The sequence below is a fragment of the Dunckerocampus dactyliophorus genome, chromosome 18 (assembly GCF_027744805.1).
Source record: "Dunckerocampus dactyliophorus isolate RoL2022-P2 chromosome 18, RoL_Ddac_1.1, whole genome shotgun sequence".
In the NCBI taxonomy this organism is placed as follows: domain Eukaryota; kingdom Metazoa; phylum Chordata; class Actinopteri; order Syngnathiformes; family Syngnathidae; genus Dunckerocampus; species Dunckerocampus dactyliophorus.
Genome location: NC_072836.1, coordinates 12,939,154 through 12,955,137, shown reverse-complemented (window position 1 = coordinate 12,955,137; position 15,984 = coordinate 12,939,154). Strand labels below are relative to the sequence as shown.

The 15,984-nt window shown below is 41.4% G+C and overlaps 1 protein-coding gene across 10 annotated transcripts in view; it reads left to right on the top strand.

Annotated features, from left to right (window-relative positions):
* The window catches only part of rbfox1 (RNA binding fox-1 homolog 1), a 264,175-nt gene that overhangs the window by 225,357 nt on the left and 22,834 nt on the right, over positions 1-15,984 (top strand). For 8 of the 10 annotated variants that reach the window (XR_008566765.1, XR_008566764.1, XM_054759808.1 and 5 more), the window contains one exon: positions 12,686-12,761. The exons of the other annotated variants lie outside the window; for them this stretch is intronic. Coding sequence is in view for 6 of the 8 variants with exons in the window: in XM_054759808.1 (XP_054615783.1) it covers positions 12,686-12,761 (76 nt within the window). In the remaining 2 variants the exon portion in view is untranslated. The remainder of the gene's footprint in view (positions 1-12,685; positions 12,762-15,984) is intronic. 10 annotated transcript variants of the gene reach the window in all.

Genomic DNA, 15,984 nt, shown 5'->3' with positions numbered 1-15,984 from the left:
AACAGATCACAACAAATTTGTAGTGCAATAATACTGTACATAAAAATAATAATAATAATAATAATAATAATACATAATAAGGTAATAAGTCCAGTCCAGTCCAGCCCTTCCACAACAGGAGATATGTGATATTACACATATCAGTATCGGTTGATAATAGTATCGGAATCGGAAATTGAGAGTTGGACAATATTGGCATATCGGTTATCGGTAAAAAAGCCAATATTGGACATCGTCTGTGTAGGCTCTCAGTCGTACAGGAGTTGTCCATCGAGGAAAAGGCTTCTTGAGACGTCATCTGTACTTCTGTGAAAAAGGTGTCGGACCCTGTGTTCAGCAGGTTACTGAGACCAAAACCCACAGCTCTTAGTCTTGCAAATGAGGTGAAGGAAGGGCCGAGCCAGAACAATAGATGCTAACAAGCCAGTATCAGAGTCGTTCATACCCAATTCAGGGAGCGACACTTCCTCTTTTATCGGAGGTGTGAATAACAGGATAGGATTATACCACTACTCCGCCCAGGCTTAGTGTAACGAACCAATAGGAGGAGGGTGTTGGCACACCAATTCCGCCCACTCTTACTGTATTTAAGGCCTAAGCTACCAGCACTTATTAGTTTGCTGACGAAGCTCTTCGGATGAGGAGCGAAACGTCCGACACCTTTTTCACAGAAGTACAGATGACGTCTCAAGAAGCCTTTTCCTCAATATTGGACATCCCTAAAAAAAAAATCATTATCATTAAAGCATCGAGACATGGACAAATTGTGAGCTTTCTAACAGTGGTACAGTACGTGTATGCTGTACATTTCCCCAGTATTATCACATTCAGTATTTATGAATTACAGACTTTTGGTGAATAAGTTGATGATTTCTTGGGGACAAAACTGCTTATTTTCAGAGAAACAAAAATAAAAAAATATTTGTTGGACCAAAATCTGCAAATTTGGGAGGTTGTGAATGTTGAATAGTGAATATGCGTGCATCCACTGTATATATATTATTAATTCTTGGTTGTGTTTTTACTTCTTCTTTTTCAAATGTGAACATGTTAATCACAGCAAATGGACATGCTAGCAATAACTGCTGATACATGGTGAGAGAGTGGCTCCTTTTGGAGCTTGAGACATTGTACAAGTGGAACTATTTCAAGTTACTTATAAACTTGGCTAATCATGTTCGAAATCAACTCCGAACCCTCCTTTGTAATGTTTTGATGTGGGACATGTTGATTAGAATATGCCGTGGGGGAACAAAAATGGCACCCAGCTGCACTTTGGACACCCGTGTCCGAGCTGGAGGTCTGAAATTTCCTTCATCCCAGATTGCTGGGAAATGTAAGTAGTGACAATGACCTGAAAGTTACTGCTACTGCTGCTCAGGACAGACAGCTCATTAATGACTCTAAGATTTACTGCGTAAGCTTGGTTCTACCTTGAAAAATTAGTGAATGTAATTAAGTCAGTGTAAGACAAAATAATGACAGAGTAATTTAAGATGGTGATGTGACAGTCTCAAAATCTTAAAGTCATTTAATGATAACATTGTGACGAGTCACATTGTGCTTTACGTATGGACATTATTCTTCCATTAATTATGTTTCTTATCATACATTTTTGATAGGCAATCGCCATACACAATTACAAACATGAATACAGGTTGTCTCGGAAATACATTTGCATGTTCAAAATCATGATAGGCCAATGAAACCAAAAGCGGACATGAACTGAGGTAGAAGTAGATCATTTTGATTGTGTGCACGCCTGATATACATGCACATGTACATAAATATTCATATTTATAAATTAAGGCTGAAAAAGTGTGAGCACCCCTGTGCTACGTATATAGATACAAGCATAGCCAGTTATTTACATATTGTCCACAATTATTTTGAAATAAAATATCTATCAAATATCATAAAAATGTTTCATTACACTTTATTTTGAAAAACATGCACCAGAATCACCTGTCTGCCCTTCCTTGACAGATAAGGAGTGGAAGAAAAGGCTGAGAGAAAGGCATATAAAGTTAATTAATGCAGTTGTTGTTCAAGCCTGTGAAAATGACCTTAATGTTGACATTATTACCGCCAGTAAATTTAAATAGAAAAAAAAATCTTGCCACAGTGACAGCAGTCCGACTCCCACTCAGCCCACCACCACAGCTTCAAAAAATCCTAGGGGAAACCCTGCATTTGGTAGCTGGGTCTTCAGTGGGGAATTTACCGGCCAGAATTTCTTTGGGCAGACATTGTGAGGGCCAGTATAATTTTTAAAAAAGAAAAAAAATGTCCGTGGGGGGCTTGCAAACCATGGTCACGAGGCAACAATACCACTGCGCCATGCTGACGCCTAGAGCTAGGGCAAGGGTCGGCAACCTTTAGCATGAAAAGAACAGCCATTTAGCCTCCTCTTCGAGTAAAAAAAAAAAAAAAAAGTCTGGAGCCACAAAACATTATGCAGCTTATAAACTTGTAAAAGTTGTCATCTTTTTTAAATGTTACCTGTTACAACAACAAAATTCAACAAACAGAAGTGCCGCCTGTAAGCCTTTTTTGAGCGGTTCCCATATTTGTTGAAAATTAAAACAAAATGTAGCCAACTTTGACATAAAAAAGTCCATCGGAGTTGACATTTCTGCATCAGTGTTGTTTGCTCCAACAGCGTTTATGCCTGTGCTAAATTGTCATCAGTGACCACTCCATTTGTCCTGTCCTTGACTGTCTTTGCAAAGAGAGATATTCTTTAATTTTCTCAATAATTTCTTGCTTATTTTTCAATTGTGAGAATAGATGCTCTGCTATTTTTTGTGAGCGATTCTTTCATGTATTCCCCATCTGTGAATGGCTTTCCCCTTTTTCCAATCTCATGTGCAGCCCAGTGTTGCCAACTTGGCCATTATGTCACAAAATCTTTTATTTTCCCAAAAGCGACTAATTACAAATGTAGAGACTTGTAGTTGGAAACCTAGTGAAAGCACTGGTTTTTGGTAGACTAAGTGAAAGCACGTATGGTTCTGTGGTTGCTGCCGAGAGGTCCGCCCCACCTCACGGCAGTCACAAGCGGTCAATGCACAGTCAGCTCCCGCGGCACACTATCTGCCTCTCCCGGAGTCACTACCTCGGCAATTAGCCTGTCATTGGCTGTAAACACATATAGCTACATTCCGCTTCTCATTATAAAACATATTGCTACGCTCTTGTTAATCACATAGTCTAATTTTACTGCGCAGTAACTTGCTCAAAACCTCAAAACTCCCTCAACTTTTTTCTCTCCAGTGAGACTCACTGCATACAGACCTGATCAAAATCTTAAGACCAGTTGAAAAATTGCTAGAATTTGCATTTTGCATATTTGGATCTTAATCAGGTTTTAAGTAGAGCTACAACATGCAAAAGCAAGAAGGGGGAGTGAGACAAAAAACATTTGGAACTTGTAATTAAATGAAATAGGTTGTTTATCACATGATCAAAAGTTTAAGACCACAGGCTATAAAAGTCAATCTTCTCAAAATGTTCATTTTCTGTCAGGCATTCACACTGTCATGCCCTCCTGATGGCTAAAGCTAAGAAGCTGTCTCTTTTTGAACGTGGTCGGATTGTCGAGCTGCATAAGCAAGCTGCCTCTTGCAGTGTGCTATGGCTGCTGAGGTTGGGCGCAGTAAGACAGTCATTCTACATTTTTTTAAAGATCCTGAGCATTATGGAACAAAAAAGTAAAGTAGTAGACCCAAAAGAATCACACCTGCTCTGAGCCGGAGGATCGGATTGGTTGTCCACAGGGTGGTCTTCGACCCAAATTAAGGTCCTTACTGGTGCCGACTGTAGCGCAATAACCATCAGACGGTATCTGCGGGAAAACTGCAAAACTGCCTGTTTAGACTTTGCCAGGGAGCATCAAACATGGGACATTGAAAGGTGGAAAAAAGTTGTATTCTCTGATGAGAAAAAAATTTAACCTTGACGGTCCAGATGGCTTCCAACGTTACTGGCAAGGAGATCTCACCTGAGATGTTTTCTACCCGGCACAGTGGAGGGGGGTCCATCATGATCTGGGGTTCTTTTTCATTCAGTGGAACACTGGAGCTTCAGGTGGTGCGGGGTCGTCAAACGGCGGCTGCGTACCTGCGGATGTTGCAGCGGGCATCCCTCATGACTGAGGGCCCTCGTCTGTGTGGTAACAGCTGGGTTTTCCAACAGGACAACCCTGCAGTTCACAATGCTCACTTGACCAAGGACTTCTTCAGGGAGAATAACATCACTCTTTTGGACCATCCTGCATGTTCCCCTCATTTAAATCCCATAGAGAACATTTGGGGATGGATGGCAAGGGAAGTTTATAAAAATGGCCATCAGTTCCAGACAGTTGATGCCCTCCGTGAAGCCATCTTCACCACTTGGAGCAATGTTCCCACTAGCTCCTGGAAACACTCGCATCAAGCATGCCCAAATTAATTTTTGAAGTGATGAACAAGAACGGTGGAGCTACTCATTACTGAGTCTTACTGAGAAAAAAATTTGTTCTGGTTTGGAGAGTCTTTTTGTTTTTTTTTAGCAATGGTCTTAAACTTTTGATCAGCTGATAAACAGCCTATTTCAGTTTAGTCGTTGTTTTCAATCAATTACTTTTTCAAAGTGCTTTTTGTGTCACTCCCCCTTCTTGCTTTTGCATATTGTAGCTCTACTTAAAACCTCATTAAAGGCCCGGTCACACCGCCCGAACTTTGCTGTAGCGTTCCTGGAGCGGTGGAAATAATTCATCACCGCTCGTAACCGTTCACCACCGTTTAACAGAAGTTGGCCCCCGTTAAGGCAATGCCGTATACGCTCGGCCACCGCTGATGGTCCCTCCTACCGCTCCGAAAGTTTTGAGCTGCACAAAATATTGCGAGTGGTGAGGAGCGGGCAATTTTCCGCCACGGCAAAGTTCATCACCGCCCAGTCGAAGTTTGGCGCCGCTAGACACAAGTTCATGGACGCTTGGGTCCGCTAGGTAGAATTTCGCTATAAATACAGGGAGAAATGGACCAGGAGCCCATTTGGAATAGCCGTTGAGTGCAGACCTCAGTTATATCGAATTTGCTCAAAGTTACAGTAAAACTGTACTACCATGGATGCTGAGAGACTTGCTATGATTGGTGCACTAGTCCAGCAGCAGAACTAGAACCTCCTCATAATGCAACAAGCTGTTGACAGAAGGAGAAGAGAGAGAAGAAGGAGAGAGTTGTGTGGGTCAGAGAGTGGATACTGAGAAGGCGTGAACATGGACTGTATGACAAGCTGATGGTGGAGCTGAGGAATGAGGATCCACGAGCCTTCCAGTACTTCATGAGGATGCCACCAGCCCGCATACGCAAAACGCCGCTCTAGCAATGCTCGCATCACCGCTAAACCAACGTTCGCTACCGTTAAACCAACACTACAGCAAAGCAGTGCACCGCTAGGACAACGCCCGTGTTTTGGATATTTTTTCCCATTTTGTGCGCGGTTACTGGCGGTGATGATTTTTTTTCACCGCTCCGGGAACGCTGCAGCAAAGTTCGGGCGGTGTGACCGGGCCTTAAGATCCAAATGTGAAAAATGCAAATTCTAGCAATTTTTCAACTTCTCCTAAGATTTTGATCAGGAGTTTTAATTCTAGCTTACCTCCCCTTCCCTTGCTCATCCAATCAGCAGTCAGAACACAGTCTAGATGCATTCACAGACTTGTGGTAAATCGGGATATTTCACATTCTTTTTGAAAATGCACCCTACTTTGGGGTTAAAAAATCACTACGCTCGGTGAAGGGAGACGCAACAAGGAGGCTGAATAGCCGCATATAGTTCCGAAGCTGCGGTTTGCCGACCCCTGAGCTAGGGGAACTGCAACACAGTAAGTAACTTTTGGGTTTCTCCGATATCAATACTGTATCAATAATAAGGTAAGCTCTTGATAAGCCTGACTAACAAAATGGGTGGGTTCAAACTAAAAGATGCTATCTTCTAAGTTGTGCATCCGATTCAGTATACCTGGAAATAAAAGTTGAAATGTTGCTCTCAGGTCTCTGTCTTTTGATGTCAAACCCTTAGCAAAACTATAGGATTTGGCCTCACTGTTCCAATACTTCTGGCTTTCCCTGCAAATGTGTCTCAAAGTGATGAGTTTTGAGGGATCTCTTAAGATTTGAGAGTGTTCTAGAGATGGGCAGGCGAAACCTCATGAGGTTTTTTAGGCTTTCCTTCAAATTGTCCCGGAACAGATTTTGCGCTTTGATACTTCAGTGAAAAGCAACTTTGGCGACATCTGATGGAAGTCAAAGCAGCCCTTGTCACTAAACTGAGTGAAACAAAGGCCGCCATTACTAACGCACAATAAACTTGCCAATTCTGTCATTACAAGTCAATATTGTTCAATAGCTTGGTGGTTATCATATATTCAAGTTGGCGCCAAAATAACCTGTCAAGGCCATGACAGCCACCAATCTGTTTTGAACCATCAGTACACTATGTGACGTATGATGCTTCCAACGTAATTGGTCACGTGATATTTGAAGAACGATACCAGCTCCGAAGCACTATTTCACTCTACTATCTCTAGAGTGTTTCAGACTCAAAGATTGCACGGAGCTTATGCACCAAGCTTGAGCCAGTGTCTGTTGAATATATGAGAAAAGACATTTGGTCAGTTGTTTATAGCCCCAGGTTCCCCATTTGTAGTTCATGGGCCAAGTGTTTGCCATGGCAGTGAGGCAAGTGTACAGTGACCCACTCACGGAGCCATTTGTCCGTTCACCCAACTCACTTGACAACAGAGGTATTGCGTCCAACGTTGTCATTTTGTTTTTCTGGTTGAAATGATTTATTTTTTTTAACCCAGCTGAACTCATAGTAGTGGAAGCATACTGCAACGGAGGGCAGTTTTCTTATTCAACCACATACTACTACTGCTACTACAATTGACCAAACATGTAAAATGGTGTAGCTTGATGAAAGCCAGTAACCAGTTGCGTTCCTGGTGATTCTGGAACATATATCAGGTTGACAGTGTTATCCATACTAAGCAATACAGATATGTTGGCATCAGATCTGTTTAGAACCTAAAGAGAAGGATTTGAATGAGACCAAACCATTGAAGGTAGTGGCGGAAAAACAAAATCATGATTAGAGGTAAGGGTGTCCTGATCCAATACTGATATCAGCTATCGGTCAGCTAAAAAAAAACACTGTTAGATTATATCGACCTGCATCTAAAATCTCCAATATTGGCAGTCCGATACAAACAGTCCATTCCAGACTCCGCACCAACACTTCTATCCAGCAGCAGCCCTTCTATTCAGCATGTTTATCAAGGAGTAGGAGTGATGTCAGCCATGAGGTTGAGTTTTTCATTGAAGTCCCAAAAAGATGTTGCAGCTCATGGCTCATTTGAAGAAGGATTTTTGCAACACCACAACTTCCTGAAACAACAAACCCCTGTTTGACGCATTTGCAAAGCGTGAGAAACTCCCACAGGACAGCAAAAAGTCATTGGCTGTAACAGAAAACAGCCAGCCCCTGTCAGTAGTGAGTAATGGCGGGTTTAAACGCTTCATTGTGCACGTTGAGCCTGGCTACATTATGCCTACTGTTGATAAAACTATACACCAGATGCATAAATAAGTAAATGCCTGGGTTTTTCTCATACCTACTGTTGCTGACTGTTATTCTCTGTTTGGTTAATATCAGTTGATCAAGCCTCAACATTCCACGCTACTAAACAAGTAATAAAAGGATGTATAATATGTGCTGCTATCGGATTAATATCAGTATCGGACAAAATTCAAGGCTGCAATATCAAAATCTGTTCGGAAGTGAAAAAGTTGCATCGTGAGGTACTTGTCATCTCTTGGAAAACAGCATTTTGGACTTGGATCATTTCAGGAGTTGTTACAGAACTACAGAAATGAAGTCAGTCAGTCAAAAAAACATATTAAGAGTTGTACTAGTAATAGTAGTGTACTAGTAGTTCTCATACACCTTCTGAACCAACGTCATCTTGGTTGTGATGTCACAACCAGAACGCTTTCCAGGAACCAGATTCAAACGCATGCAACCATGAACTCACAGCAAAGCCAAGAAAGTAACATATTCACAACAATAAGACAATAATAACATTCACTGATATTGTGTTGTGCTAACTATGACTACACACATTAAAAAATAGCCATAAGTATGTTTTTTGGACTCTCAGTATGTGACATAGACAGCTGGAAAATAAAAGACTGGAATGAAACCCCATTGTATTACTTGAAGATTCACAGACTAGATCGAGTAAAAAAACATGTATTTACAACTGAAACTGACAGAAAGATGAGTGACTGCAAACAATTCAGGCCTACAGCACTTACGGGTAACCAGGTGCAACCAGGTGAACGCACTGGAAGAAAGTGACATATTCACAACAATAACAACATTCACTAATATTGTGTTGTCAGGCGTATATGTTTTGCTGCCAGTAATAGCTACAACAGATAGCATTAGCCGCCTAGCTAGCGCATCAGTTAGGAATCCACACTAGCAGGAGTGATTACTGACACCTTGGCACACTTTTCCAGCTAGAAAAGTTTGCCATACATCTTTCCTTTGAACAAGCTTACTCTGTCTCCTCGAGTGTTCTAGCAAAAGCCTCGAACACATCGAGCGGGCATAATACAAAAAACAGAAATTCATCTAGAACTGGACCAAGAGTTGATAAAGCACTGGAGTGAAGAAGAGGTTCCGGGTATGACGGTGTAGACGTCACTTGCTTTGCCTCCTCCAGAACCGAAAGAACTGCCGAAATTTGTTTTTAAAGGGTAAATATTTAAATATTCAAGTACACATCTAATACAGGGATATATGCCTTTCAGTGTTATTTTTCACAGCGGAAATAAGATCAACGTGTTTTGGTGTCATGAGCATGAGTTGAGCTAGTGCATGTCACTGGCTAAAGTTTAAAAAATTTTCAACGAAAAAATGTAAGACCACCACCAATGAATAGCATATGTTACAAACAGTGGTTTAACAGAAGAGACTTAACAAATAAATGTCTGTATTTGTCACAATTAGAAGTTAAACTTTGTAAAAGTTGCTGTTCGGCCCGTAAAAAACGACTAGCGTTCAGGCTGTAAATCACAGAAATGTGCATTTCCGTCGCATGTGCACGTCACAGAAGAGATCTTTGAGAACAAAAGGATTTCAAAATGGCTGTGCGTGTGTGTATAAGTTGGGGTGTAACTTACATATTTGGACCTGAAAAAGGGCGGGATATAATGCTTGCAACTCGTTTGAGGGCAATCGCCCGCTTAACCACTGCAGACAGCAGATTTAAAACCCTTGTGGCATTTTTTTGAACATATGCCGCAATCCAATTTTTGTGCTAAACATTGGCTCTGCCTATAAAATATAACTAAGTAATTTATGAACACTTTTTTACTTTCGACCACTCAAAATGTTCAGTCAGACCTATCCATACATATATAGTTTTTATTTATTTATTTATTTTTGATACGCTCTATGTACAATAATAGCAATAATGTGCTTTCAGCGAAAAAACAATTATGTGTAAATCTATATAAAAAAGAAATAAAAATTGGAATGTTTGATATGAATAATTAGGGCCTTGAATATGTTTAAAAAAATCATAACAACAGATTTTTTGTGGCATGCACATTTTTTTGGCAATAGCAATTTTCTGTTGATTACCCCAGAAACGAGATTTTTTGTCCGGATATTGGCAGACCCTTGGAAGTGTGTCATTTCTGAATACTTTTTTTACTTTCGACCGCTCAAAATATTCAGTGGCATCAGACCTATCCATACATATATAGTTTTTATGTATTTATTTATTTTGAATACCCTCTATGGACAACAAAAGTAGTATTGTGTTGTGATCACAACTCTAAATGTACTATAGCTATATATAGTCACAACAAAGAATTGATAGTTAACAAAATTTATAAACAACCAACAAATAATGAACAACATGAACCTAAACATGAACAATAAACTAATGGTGAACTTATTGAACGTGAATGAACATGAACAATAAACAACTTTTTTTTGTCTTTCTAACAATTCATGCAAATCGGCTTCATGTGCTTTCGGCATACTGATATGCCGCATTTAGAGCAGACGTTGGACGCTCTCAGTGGGTTGTCACGAAGTCCACACTGCTTTCTCTTTGGTGAAGGTCCAGGTGTGGCCTCTGCAGCCTGCAAGCCCTGGGTTTTTAGTGGCCCTCTGCGCAACATTTCTGGCTCAATAAGTGCCATACCAAGTTCTTCAAGGAAAAGTCTCCGCTTGTACAGCTTTCCTGGGTTCCAATCCGGGTTGATTTCAGTGAAGAGCACGAAAGTATTATAGCACGACGCGTCCACCATGTGATAAAACAGGCACATTGGCCATCTCTGTGCCCGCCGGTGGACAGAGTAGGTGCCACACGCCTGCAAAAATACAGTTTGATATAAAACACCTGGTCCAGGTGGTCTACAGCACTTTGCACCTGTTGTAGTCAAGAATAATTTGAGGTTTTTTCTTGCTGCTGTCCTCAACTTGCGCTTCCCTGTGCTTTGTCCTAAGCACAAGCATGTTCTTGCCTTCTTTTGGGTGGTAAGAGACCAAACACTTGTCTTTGGTGAAAGCAAAGAGGCTTGAGAGGAGTTCTCTGTCTTGGTGCTTGAGGAGCTCTGCAGAGGAATTTCGGCCTTGTTTTTCCTTAGTGTTCCAACCAAGGACATTTTTATTTTTTTTTTAGTTCATCAGCCAGGGTGAATGATGTAAAAAAATGATCAGTTGTGAGGGTGTGACCCTCAAGAGAATCACACAACCCTAACACTACCTGCATGGCCAGGTTTTTCTCCCGCCGCCCCCCAGGTGGCTTGCCTGTGTAGACATCAAGCTTCCAGGCATATGCGGTGTTGACATCGCATAATGCCCAGATTTTAAGGCCATATTTGGCCGGCTTTGAGGGCATGTACTGCCGGAAGGAGCAGCGGCCCTTGAATGAAATGAGCTGCTCATCAATACAGATCTCCCTGCCAAGATTGAACATGCGGGGCAGAAGACTGTTCCACGTCCTCCACAGTTCCAGAATAGGCGACATCTTCGTTTCATGATGTCGCTGTGGCCTCCGTAGCTTGTCATCAAATCGCAACATCCTATTTATATGCACAAATCTGGTATGCCCCATTGCCTCTGCAAAAAATGTGCGACCTGTTTTCTTGTTCCACAGGCTGCTTGTTGTCTCATGTCTTGATTTCTATAATCCAGACAGGATCAAAAGCCCTAAATAGCATCGCCATCCACCGAGTCCTCGTACGGTTTCCTTGTAAATTTGTCATCTCAACAATAAGATTGATCATGTCCTCAGTAAAAAACAAATTGAAAGCCGACTCGGGGCTGCTGATCCTGGCTGTGGCGTAGCATGTTGGACAATGGAATGGCCGGGGGGGATGCAATGTCTGGCAACATCGTGAGGAGCTGACCACATTATTTTGCCATTTTTTGATCTCCAATTCTTCGACACATCAACTACCTCCTCGCTCTGTTTGCCCTCGTCGTCCTCGTCGTCATCATCCGGACTTTCGTGCTGCTCCAACTCATCGGACCGAAAGTCAGGGATAAAATCCTCTCCATGCTCCATGACCAATCTTCGAACTTCTTCGGCTGTGAAGCATCGCTTCATCGTTATCGTTGTACGTGCGAAAGCTATTTTACAAACGGGAGCTGTATTGGAAAATGCTGAGCAGTTTTCTAAAGTCGCTCAAAACACCGCTATCCAATAGGAAGAGGGAGGGGGGAGGGTCAGATTGAAACGCTGGACCAATAGATTTGAATTAGCAACATCAAACAACAATCCCAGCATTCCCCCAAGCAGATCAGCCATTTGAAGTTGACGCACCTGCACAAATTGCAAATAACACATTATTTTGCAAAATAACTTCACCCAGCAATGCACACACACACACACGCACCTATTCTAGCAATCCCGACAGTTTTCATGACATTCATTTTGCACGATTGTGCACTCATTGCAAAGAAGCAAAACTCATTAGTTAGTCTGTGTCGCCACCCGGTGGGTTTGTGGGTGTAAACATTTTCAACACACAATTTTCACTTTCTCCTGTTTTTCGACTCACCTCTGAATGGACTGAAGCGGAAATCACGGGAAATGCATTATAACACATGAGGTTTACAGTGCATCAACAAATATAAATTATAATGGGAGTCTATCTGCCAAAACTCAAATTTTAATCACGTTCTATAGTTTTATTATATAGCTCAGAGCTGCAACACTTTACAAATGTCAGCATGGTGCCATTTTTTTATTTTTTCATCTATTGCCAACCTGGGAGACCTTGAATCACCCAAATGTTTTTCCCCAAATGCTTTTCTCTTTGAAACAAATCCCATTTGCCAGAAAATGGACACAAAACGCCACAAGGGTATATCATTTAATTCCGACCACGTTACATATTACTGTTTCCTTTGTCAGTAAAATTATATTGTAGAATTTTATTTTTAACTTTTCTCTTTGTTTGCCCCTTTTTTTTAAATTTATTCGTAGTAATTGTGTATTTTGTAAATATGTATTGTACATGACTGTTTTGTGTAAATACTGCATACATTTAAAATCAAACCTTATGATTTTTATACATGAACACATTTATTTTCTTTTGTGTTTTCATAGTTATGGACGAGTATATGCTGCCGATCCCTACAACCACACACTCACTCCAGCAGCCGCATACAGCATTGGTGCCATGGTAAGATTGTCATGTCTGTCACATGTCCCTTTCCTCCATTGCTTGTTTCTTCGATGTTATAATTACACCTTTAGAGTTATATGGAGAATAAAATCCATGCTGAATTTGGCTGCTCTTTTTGCCGTGCATGTCACTTGCTTTAATTGTGTTTTCATTGTTCAGAGCTGCAGTAGTGGCAGCCGGGAGTTGAGGGGGAATAATGGAGACTAAATGGTCAATTATCACATTTTGTTTTGATGAGGGAAATGGCCATCTGAGATTTTAGTTCCAAATTGTGAATTACAACGATCTAATCATCATAATTGTGTCCATACTTATGAACCCATTCATTTGCCAGTGTACTTAGCAGGAGCACTGATAGTCTAGGATTATCATCATACAACAGAAACCTTCATGTACACCTGAGATATCTAGAACATGTTTATTTTCAAGAAGTCGCTGTTTCACAGTGGTTGCAATGTTTACTATGAATACAATTAAGCCTGTATGCCAATAATCACACATCATGCAACCGCACCTTAAGGTCATATCCTGATATGATGCTCTTCTGTTCTTGTGTTTAATGGCAAGAAAATCTCTTACAGATAAGTCCTAAAACAAGATTACCTTGCGAAAAAGAAAATAACACACTCTTCTTAGCCATGTTTTAGGATAAATGGGTGTTGTGTAGTTCTGGAGGAGACATACTGTATATTGTATATGTTGCCCCTCCCGCCTGAAGAGGGGTGGGAATTATAATCCTGTGGTATAGAATAAGGAAGACAATCCACAATGAGTTGTTGTATCTTCACCAGCAGGATTTATTCTTCTTAGAAAAATAACACTTCAAGTATTATTAGTTTAACCTTCATTTGAACACTGATTAAACAGTTATACAACAGCATTTCTGATGTTAAGGCATTTTCTTCACATGTCAATCAAGTGACAATTTAGGGACAAAATGTATACTTATATAACATAACTTTAGCACAATAACATCATCAACACAGTCAATTCACAGATTTCAATTAGCCTGCTTAGTGCTGTTCACCATGCACCAAGGCCTGTTAGCGTTAGCCATTTAGCATGTGCTTAAATGCTCAACAATACATTGTATAACGTACCACTTTACATGTAGCTGTTTACTTTATCAACATTCTCCACTCTTTACATCTGTTTGTGTGAGTTATTTCTACTTTCTACTAACCTGTGGTATAGAATAAGGAAGACAATCCACAATGAGTTGTTGTATCTTCACCAGCAGGATTTATTCTTCCTCTGTCGCTTTAATACCTCCTCTATACCACTATCGCTACCAGCACCCCCTAGTGGACTTGCGGTATTACACCTGAACACCAACAATGGGGATTTGAATTATTTTAGAGACAAACATATTTTTAAAATAGTGGGGTGTCTGTTTTTAACAACTGAATTTTACATATCCAACATCTTTATGAATTATTACCACTTTTAACTACTTTAAGCATATTTATGCATTTTAAACTGTTTTTAGCCATGTTAACTTATTGTATCCTTTTTTATGTACCTTACACTCTCCCCTGCTTTTAGAAATGTCTCCTGACATTTATCAATATACCTGAGTGTAACCATAACACAGGTTAGGGATATAAGGCAAGAGAACAGTACTTGTAATTGGGTATCCTGGCAGCACAGAGTTCACTCCTGCAGTCCACTGGTGGTACGAAGGCTGTCCTAGTGCTTCATAAGTGAGCATTTCTCTGGGCTTGATGGTCCTCTGGGACCTCCTGAGGAGACTCCCTGGCTGCTCTACCTCCTGTGACACCTGTACCTCAAGGGGTCTCTCCTGCAACTGTTCCTCTTCTGACTGATGTCCATCTACGGGTTCTCCATTGTCACAACTGCAGTCCTCTATCTGATGCACATCCTCCCCGTGACCGGAATCCTGCGGGACTTGTGGTACGGGTGGATGAAACTCTCTGGCAGCAACTCGTAGTCTCTTATCAGCCGCATTACTGTGGTCTGGCTTCTGTTGATGAGTATGTTGATTTCGCACTAACTGGTAGCACGGGACCCGCGTGTATGTGTAGTCTTCCTCCGCCGAGTCAGAGCTCTCTTCACTCTGCTGTTGTTCTTTCGACTTTGTTTGTTGTTTATTTGGCTTTTTCTGACGACTTTGAGCGGGGATGTTCTCTTCAAGGGGCAGTTCGTTAACCGGCAGTAGTAAGTTTCTATGGAGCACCCGAAGTGTCTTGGAGCCTCTTTCAGGTTGCACCTTGTAGACTGGTCCATCATTAACTCTGTCCACAACACGATGTACTACCTGCTCCCAGTATGCTCGCAGCTTGCCAGGTCCACCTCTCTCTGACATGTTCCTCACCAACACCCTGTCACCTGGTTGGAGAATTACACCCCTGACAGCTTTGTCGTATTGTCTTTTGCTCTTAGCAGATGTTTTCTCACTGTTCCTTTCAGCAATGTCATATGCAGCTCGCATTCTGTCAGCCCATTTTTGTGCATATGTCTGCCGGTCAGTCGTCCCAGAGTCAGAGCTCTTTGGGGGAAACAGTAAGTCAACAGGTAATCGAGGAGGGCGACCATATAAGAGGAAGAATGGCGAAAACCCAGTGGAATCGTGTCTTGTGCAGTTATAGGCGTGCACTACGTGATTAAGATGATCTTTCCATTGCCTCTTTTTTTCTTCCTCTAAGGTGCGCAGCATCTGCAGTAGTGTGCGATTGAGTCTCTCTACCGGATTACACTGCGGATGGTACGGCGTTGTCCGGGAGTGCCCAATACCAGCCAACTGCTCGAGTCTGCTGAATAAACTGTTCTCAAATTCCTTGCCCTGGTCGTGATGAATCTTATCAGGGTAACCAAAGCGAGGGATAAAGTCGTGGAAAATCTTGTCAGCTGCGGTTTTCCCAGATTTATTCCGTGTTGGGTAAGCTTGAGCAAATCTTGTAAAATGATCTACAAGCACAAGTATGTACTCATAGCCTTGGCTTTGCTCTAAGTGGAGATAGTCTATGGACAGAAGTTCAAAAGGGCTGCTTGTGGAAATGTGGCCCATTGGAGCTCTTTGGGGCAGATTGGGACGTTTCTGTTTGATACAGGAGCATTTCTTATTAACGTAATCTTCAATCTCCCGCTGCATATTTGGCCAATAAAACCTTTCTCTGGCGAGATGGGTAACTTTTTCTGCTCCAATGTGTGCCAGATCATTGTGCAGTGTCTTCAGGATTAAAGGTTTTAACTTCTCTGG